Below are 8,629 nucleotides of genomic sequence, written 5' to 3' on the forward strand. Positions count from 1 at the left end.
AGTGTGGAAAATTGTAGTATTACCCAGTAGTGTTCAGCTGCCTGGGCACAAGCATGGAAAAAAAAAGGCAAACAGTTGGACTGATTCAGTTTTGGGTTGCTGCCAGCCGGGTAACGGACAAAACAAGGGACCGCGACAAAAAGAGTGGAAAAGTAAAGGACCATGAGATCTGGTCTGAGAAAATAAGTACTAAAGGATCGCTATGTGCCCAGCCTAGCTTAACTCTGGGACATGTGGAAAGGCTTCTGGGAAAGAATGTGATGGGAGAGCGGAAGAAGGCATGAGATGCGACGGAAAGGTCGATTTCGGAAATTGGGCCCAGAGACTCGCCTCTGTGGGACCAGGGAAGGATGGGAAGGAAAGCTGAAGGGCCAGCAGAAGGAGGGCCTTAAGCTCCTAGCAGTTAGAGGTGAAACTGGCCCTAGCGAGGGGGCGTGGCCAAGCTCAAATCCCGACGAGGGGGCGGGGCTCCAATAACTGGGTCTCAGCGCCGCGGTGGCTGCGGCTGTCTCAGCAACGGCTCGCGCCTCCCCATCCCCCAGTTCCCAGGGCTCTTCCCGCCTGCCGCGGTGAAGACCCAGGACGAAGGCGGAGAAGCCAGGTCCAGCCCGGTCCTCTTGCCCGCACGGCTGGAGCATCGTTCCGGAGGACTGCCCAAAGGCAAGCCTCGCAGCCGGAGAGCGCGGCGCACACGCGCGCCTCCCGGCCGCGGCCGTCCTCTCTTCCCTCCTTCCTTTCCTCTCTCCCCTCCCCTCTCCTCCGCCCCCAGCCTCCGCTGCGGCGGGAGGAAGAACCCTTCCCGACTAGCCCAGAGAACCCAGGTCGATTCTCATTCCGGGAGAAAGAGACCCCCCTCGGTGGGATCCGGCTGGCCGCTCGCCCCCGGCTACGGAAGTGACTGGTCATCTATTAGGAGAGCTCGTGCCTAGCGCAGCCCCCGACCCTCGCCCAGCCGCAGCCGCATAGACAGCGCTCCCCAGCGGGCCCCCGGCCCCGCCGAGCCCACTCCCCGCTTGGGGCCAGGGCTGGCGATGCCTGGCGCGGCAACGGCGGTGGCCGCGGCTGCTGCTGCTGCCGCCACGGCTGCTGGCCGGAGCCCGGGTCGGGGGCTCGAGTCTCCGCAGTGGGGCTGAGCCCGCAGCCCCGCCCCCCGAGCCTGAGGCCGCTGCTCCGCCGGGCGCCGGGCCTTCTCCGCCCGCGCCTCCGCCCCAGGAACTGGAGCCAAGCGGGGAGCCCGGGCCCCGCGCCCAGGCCCGGACCATGCATGGCCACCGAGTCCCGGGGGGCCCTGGGCCTTCGGATCCCGAACGCTCAGTGGCAAATACCCCCGGTGCCGCTCCGCTGGCCTGTGCCGACTCGGACCCTGGAGCCTTGGAACCCGGGCTGCCGGTGAGCAGGGGCTCAGGCACGGCTCTTGGAGGCCCTTTGGATCCTCAGTTTGTTGGACCCTCGGATGCCAGCCTGGGAGCGCCTCCAAGCTCCCGGGTCTTGCCCTGCGGCCCTAGTCCTCAGCACCACCGGGCCCTGCGCTTCTCCTACCACCTGGAGGGCTCGCAGCCTCGGCCTGGTGAGTGATCCAGACAGCATGGGAACCTGGGCCACGGGCCTGGTACTGGGAACGGGTTCTTGTTCTAGGACTTGGAGCCGACATGCTCACCCTAGCCCCTTGGGTCCCCTCAACCCCTACCCCCACCTCCTGCAGTATTCGGTCCAGTCCTTTCAGCCTTTGCCCCTTGCTCTTATCTGTCCCTTGCGCCCTCAAGCCTTAAGACTCCTTTCTCTTCTAACTGTTGAGGCTAACAGGAGAGGAAGCACTCCAAGAAAAGGGGGCAGGATTTCAGGGCAGCAATAGGGATGTGGTTGGAATAGGAGAAAAGAAGTCTCCCATTAGCTAAGTGCCTACATTTGTGCATGGCACTGAACTGGGTACTTTTACAAGGGTTTTTGTTTCAGCTTTAGGAGCCATCTGTGAAGCGGATATCATCAACTACATTTTTAGGGGTGCAGACTGAGGCTTTGAGAAGTAACTTGTCCAAGGTCACACTGTCATTATGGTGCCTGGATTTAAAAACAGATCAGAGTCCAAAATCTGTGGTCTTCCCGCTTCCCCAAACTGAAGCTGGAGAGTAATGCAAGCTTTCTCCTTATGTGATTTCCCCTTATACGACTCAGTAGCCCGAAAGTATGAGCAAAAGAGAGAGGGAGATGGTGGACTGATCCTAGATTGTGCTTCTGCTAGGTGTGTGTGGCCACAGGACAAGGGGAGGAAGAGGTAGGGGGTATTGATGAGAGAGAAAGGTGGAGCTGAGCTTGGAGGAAGGGGCTGAAGGTGCCGCTGTAGGAATAGAACAGAGAGGTCAGAAGGGAGAGCTGCTGGGCCAGGAGATTGTTTGGAAAGATCATCAGGATGGTTGCTTGGGTTTGCAGTGTGGTGGAACAACTCTAGATCAGGCTGGGACCACAGACCCAGATGGGCCTTTTCATAGTCCTGAGTATCTGAGCAGTCTAGCAGAGCCTCTAGGCTACTCTCACGTGGGCCTGAGTCTGGGAGCCTTGAAGGAAGAACAGTGTATGGATCTGCCCTATCTTCACTGGGACTGAAGGAGGTGGTGAGCTTTGAGCAGCTTCCAGGGCTCCTATCTCACCTTCCACAGATCACTAGGACTGTGGCTCAGGACCAGGTAGTAGGAACAGTTGGTGAAGCATAAAACATGGGCAGAACATGCCTCTCTCTGCTGTCTCTTCTTTGGATAGTTATGGAACCTCTGGGAGATTGCAGGCGCTGCCCCCCTCACCCCCTTGTGAACTGGAGATAGGCAGCTGACACTCTTTAATGCTCTGCCCTGCTTGTTGCTTCTTCTGGCTTCCCAAACTCCCCTGGACACATGCTACTCATACATACATACATACATACTTGATCTTAGCTCCTCCCTTCAAATCCCTAAACAGCCAGAGCTCTCCCACTGCAGTCTTTGCATTTGCTTTGCCTTCTGCCTGTTAGCTTTTCCCTCAGCCCTCCACCTGGCTTGCTCCTCATCTTTCTGGTCTCAGCTCAAATGTCCCCTCTGAGAGACCTTCCCTGACCACTTTAAGTAGGGCCTCTTGTGAATCTCCATCACAGCTGCCAGTATGTGTCTATCCTTACATTTAATACAGTCTGAAAGTACCCTCTTGTATGTGTCTACTTGTTTATTGCGGCTCATATGCCACCAGAATGTGAGCTCCTCAAGGGCGAGGGGGCTGAGTCTATTTTGTTTTACCTTGTATACCTAAGGGACTGATGTAGTGCCTAACACGTGGCAGGTACTCAGTGTCTGAATAGATGGTAAGGGAACGCATAGTAGGCCCTCTGTAACTATTGCCTAAGAGGACTCTGAGTTCCCACCCAGCAAATACTCTTGGTCTGGGAGACAAAGCTAGGAAGGTCTTGACCCTTGGTCTCTGCCCTCTCTAGTCAACATAGGGTTGATAATGAGCAAGCTATTCTACTCCACCAGTTCTTCCAAATTCCAAAGCAGAGTTCCCTACCCAGACCATCCCCCTCTTCTCTTCAACCAATAGTGTTGTTTTCAGGATCCTTCCTCCCCCCCCCTCTCCCCCCTCCCCCACCCCCTGCTAAGTCCTTGCCTCTGTAATGGCTTGAGTGGTATCTTTTAGTTTACACCCCTCCCCCCCTTTTGTTTTTCAAAATAGGGTTTCTTTGTGTAGCCTTGGTGGTTCTGGAACTCAGAAATCCACCTGCCTCTTCCTCCTGAGTGCTGGAATTAAAGGCGTGCTCCACTACTGCTCCAGCAAGTCTTTTAATCAAAAGTAAAGATAGGGGGTAGAAAGGGAAAGACTTGGTCTCCCATCTGACCATTCCTCACTTACTGTGTGTCCCTGGATGAATGACTTCAGTTCTCTGTGCCTCAGTTCCCCTCGTCTAGAGAGTGATATCTAGGAATCCATCAGATTCTTTTTTGCAATGCTTTCAGCAATCAGGGACTTAGAAAATAAAATATGAGGAGAGAAAACCCTTCTGAAGAAGAGGCGGAGGAATTTCTCAAGTCCTGACAAGGCGGGCACTGGGCCATGTGATTCACAGTAGCATGGGCTGTGAGAGGCCCGCCTCCCCCTCTGCACAGCCAGCTCAGAGGTAGGCACAAGCAACTTGCTTCTCTCCATAGGACTTGCCTATAATTGGTTCAGAATGGGCAGAGGTGGGTGGATGGAGGGTGTATGGAGGGAGAGCAAGAAAGAGGGAGAAACAGAAAGTCGAGCTTCAGTTAAAGGGTTAGAAACATTTTAGTCCACCTGCTAAGATATTCATGTGTCTGCTGACTTTTTCCTTCAGACTTTTATTGAATCACCAGCCTTAGGTCCCAGTGGTGCATCCCAGAGCAGCAGGGGTTGGTGGTGTGAAAATAATAATTATATCTTATCCATGTGAAGAGCTCTGAATTACCTCCCCAGGCCCTTTCTTTTTGTTATTCTGCCTAGTACCTGGTGGAGAGTGTTATGTTCATCTTCTAGGCTGATAAAGGCCAACCAAGGCTTCCTTGGATCACTGGGATAACCCGGTGAGATACTCCTGTCCCTAACACTTGGACAGGGTTAGCAGAGGGCTTCCAAGTGTAGGTTTATGCGTAGGGTTTTGGGAGAATCCTACTGTAGTCCTCAAGTCTGAGGCCTAGAATGCTTTCTCACATGTTGTGGAGTTGGTAAAAGCTTGGCCTAACCCTAGCTCAGCCAAAGGAGTTGGACTTGATGTCAGGGCCATTTTGTTGGGGAGATGAGAGAAACAGCCAATGTAAGTAGTGGAAGGGCCGCTTCTTTCTTACTTGGTTACATCTTAGGAGACTCAAAAATTTAAGCTTAAGCTAAAAAGTCCCTAGACACTGGCTGCTTCTGGGTTTTCTAGCCTTAGTAAGCATCAGAATCCTTTGTTGACCTTGAAGAATAAATGTCAGTCTCAAACTCCAACTCAAGAGTTCCAGAGTCTTGGAGTTACAATCCAGGAATCTGGTTTCAAAGAACAAGTCCTAGACAAGGAACAGGTGTGGTACACACCTTTAATGCCAGGCAGAGGCAAGAGGATATCTTGAGTTCCAGGCCAGCCAGGGCTATATAATGAGAGCCTTTCCCAACATCAGGGATTCCCAGATGATGTTGATGCATGGCCTAGGGTAGAAGCCAGGCCTGTTTTTTCCAGTTGAGTCAATGGAGACCCAGAGACAATGATTCAGCCAAATTTCTATAGTGAGTGAACACTGGTCTCCCTCTCCAAAGTCTTCTTCCCAGAATCATATGAATCTCCCTCAACTCAACTTTTAGTTCAGAAGAGAAGCATGGGATATAAGGAAGCAAGTTAATCCCTTGCCCCCACCTCTAACTGGATGCCTCAGTTTACCTTTCTCCCTTGCTTTTGTGAATGGCTATTATTTGACTGTTTTAAGTTGGAAGGCAGTTGGAATTCTGGAACTCCAGGCATGGGAAATCTGGTATCAGCATTTCTCAATGCAAGGCCCCCATCCCATCCCAAGGGACTGGATTTAGAAGTATGTCAACTAAGACTTAAGACCTAGAGAACATGGAGGTCAGTCCAGCTAGAAGGTCTAGTGTCAGCAAAGACATGCAAACACTGCTTAGGGGCCTAGTATTGGGAAGGGTGGAAAAATAAGGCTAGCAAATAGACTTTGTCCTGAAGGCAAATGGGAACCATCAAGGGCTCATTCACAGGGGAATGGTGTACTTAAGTGCTAGAGTTTCAGAGCTCTCATAGGTGCTTGTGGAGAATGGGTGGAAGGTGTTAAATAGTGGAAGTGAGTGGAGGGGACAAGCATGGCTGTCACATATATTTTGAGAGGTGATGGTAGCCCAGGTTAAAGTTGCAGCAAGTGGATTGGGAGTACATTTAATTACCAACATGAGCAAGCCTTAGTAAGGGCTGTGGAGGCCAAGGAAAGAGGGAAAATTCAGGATGTTTCTGGGTAGTTTTCTGAAACCAACTAACTATAGTGACCTAGTGGATGGTAGTGGAGCCATCTGTTCAAGAGAAGTAGACCTGTTTCTTTAGGGGAAGGTGATGAGTTGTGTTTGAGACTTGCTGAGCTTGAAAGGCCCAGAAGGATATCAAGATAGTAATGGTCACCAGGCATTTGGGTTTAGAATTATAAATCTCCAACAAGATTTCTGTGTGAGAGATGCATGGAAATGTTCACCACCACCATGTACCATAGATCACAAGGTGGCTCTTATTCAGAGTATGTGTGCTTCTGAGGAGCAGTTGCATCCTTGAAGACAGATGCTGAGGTCAGCAGAGCCACATTCTGGTAAGTCCCTTTGTGTGCATCCGCTTTAAGCATTTGCAGGGAGCTGAGGCCTATTCCACACACATTGAGGATAGCTGGCTTTCACAACAAAATCCTAAAAGGCAAATCAAACATTCCCAAATATTTGTGTGGCTCCTTCCTTGTTTTTCATGCTGAGAGTATTTGAGAGGCCCCAGAGGGTTTTTCCTTTTTAAGGGTCTCTGGGATAGGAATAGTGGTGAGCTAGGTGGTGAGGTTTGCAGGATTTCAGGTGAGCCTGGTAGGTTTAGGAACTATCTCAGATTTAGTTTCTAGTCATCTGGAGCCATTCCGACACAATACAATGTCAAGGCTGGGTAGGTGGGAGCTAGGTGGTGAGGTGGCTAGGGGAGCAAAGGAACTTCTCCAGATTAAAGGAATTGAAAGTTTCAAATATAGATGCTTGGAACCTCCACTCAGTCCTTTCACATGTCCTGTCCAAGGAGGGCCCAGCTAGGGCTCCCTCCTCCCTCAACAGTGACTGACAGTTAACAGTACCCTACACAGTGGCTTTCTGCAGCCAGTTAGCTAAATGCCTTAGGCAGATGTGGTGCTGGCCAGACGCTGGCTGGGTGGGGCTGGGACCTGTCTGGAATGAGGGCAGAAAGCATAGCCTGTCATTGGCTAGCTACTTGGAGTTAAGTTCCTTAATGCAAAGAGAACAAACATCCTTGGAGTTGAAAATCCAGCCCTTCAGGGCTCTGGTGTCCAGGAGCTGGACGCTGGAAGGCATTGTATCTCCAGAACACTTGGAGACAAGGTTATAGGATATCCAGTGAAGGACCTCAGCATTCTGGGATCTGCCATTGATTCATTTTTTTCCCTAGGCATCATTCCCATCTCAGGACTTTATTTCCCCATTTCTAATTATTGCTTCTCATTTGCCTGGAATATAATATGACAAGCATAAATACTTTGTGAACCTGTAAGGTAGGGAAAGGAGGCTGTTTTCTTTTTTTTTTTTTTAAGATTTATTTTTTTATTATATGTAAGTACACTGTAGCTGTCTTCAGACACTCCAGAAGAGGGTGTCAGATCTTGTTAGGATGGTTGTGAGCCACCATGTGGTTGCTGGGATTTGAACTCAGGACCTTTGGAAGAGCAGTCAGTGCTCCTAACCGCTAAGCCATCTCTCAAGCCCCCCGAGGCTGTTTTCTTAACATGTTTATTGAGTGCTTACAGTGTGCTTAGCTCTGCAATATATGCTGAGATATGGCCCTGTCTTCATGGAGCTCCCGTTTAGCAGGAAAGATAAACTGCAAGTCACTGCCAGCACAGCCGTTGCAGGGGCACATGGAGGGGAGGCAGGTCAGACATTAGTGTTCAGACCTGAAGCATAAATAGATGTCCAGAGGTGAGGAGATGTGGAAAAGCAGTTCATGTTGCAGGAACGACATGTGCCAGAGCCTCAGGCGGAAGGAAGAAAGCACTTTCGAGGAATAGACAAGAGGCCATTGTGGCTCAAGGATGGGTGTGGGGCAGTGTTCATGAGCTTAGGGCTTTCTTGTTCCTATTTGGAGTTCACCCCAAGGCTAGGGTAAGCCTGGCTAGGCTTTGGAAAGGGCCCTGAGGATAGAGGGAAGCAGTAGAGACTGGAAGTGGATTGTATGGATTCTAGAGCTAAGAAAGGGCCCTGTCTGCAGGACTTGGAGTTAGTTGATTGTGTGAGTTAAGGTTAAGAGAAAGGCCAGTCTGACTTGGACAGCTTGGATGATTGGAGGTCTTTGCTGTTCCTGGGGTGGGGAAAGCAAGAGGAGGAGTCAGCTAAAGGCTGGCTAGGGTAGGGATGCTTGTTATTTTTAGGATACACTAAGTCTGAGGCGCCCCAACATAAGACATCTGAATAGTGCACAACAGGCACCAGCTGTGTTTTCCTGGGCCCCAGAGTAAGAACAGGATGGTGAGGTCACAGGTGTGTGGCCAGAGCTGCCCAGCCACAGGCTCTCCTGTTGCCTTTTCCCTCTCTGTTGTCTGCTCCACTTCCTGTGTTATGCTTCACAGTGGCCCTGAAAGGGAAAGGGTTAAGTCACTGAGCAAAACTCTTCTCTGGAAAGTGGGAAAGGCAGGACTGGCAGGGCTGGCCCCTGGGAGCTGCAGCTGGCATAGAAGCCCTTCCGCTAGCCAGTAAGGCCAGAGCCGCTGCAGCTGCCCACGCTGCCTCCTTTGCTTTGCCTTCACCTTCACTGCTCCCCTTCCACCTTCTTCCTGGCTCCCCGAGTCTGGGCCTCCCTACCTAATACATTCCAGGTGTAGGTGCAGCCCCTCTCACACTGCAGGGCAGCGCGGGGGCTGGGGGGGGG

General features: G+C 51.6%; 1 protein-coding gene across 1 annotated transcript in view; it reads left to right on the forward strand.

The window, feature by feature from the left end:
* The first annotated feature begins 368 nt into the window (after positions 1 to 368).
* Positions 369 to 8,629, forward strand: part of Fgd1 (FYVE, RhoGEF and PH domain containing 1) — a 43,996-nt gene continuing 35,735 nt past the window's right edge. The window contains exons 1-2 of the mRNA XM_021153177.2: positions 369 to 409; positions 543 to 1,567. Coding sequence (XP_021008836.1) covers positions 1,261 to 1,567 — 307 coding nt within the window. The 5' untranslated portion in view covers positions 369 to 409; positions 543 to 1,260. The remainder of the gene's footprint in view (positions 410 to 542; positions 1,568 to 8,629) is intronic.

The sequence above is a fragment of the Mus caroli genome, chromosome X (assembly GCF_900094665.2).
Source record: "Mus caroli chromosome X, CAROLI_EIJ_v1.1, whole genome shotgun sequence".
Classification (NCBI taxonomy): domain Eukaryota; kingdom Metazoa; phylum Chordata; class Mammalia; order Rodentia; family Muridae; genus Mus; species Mus caroli.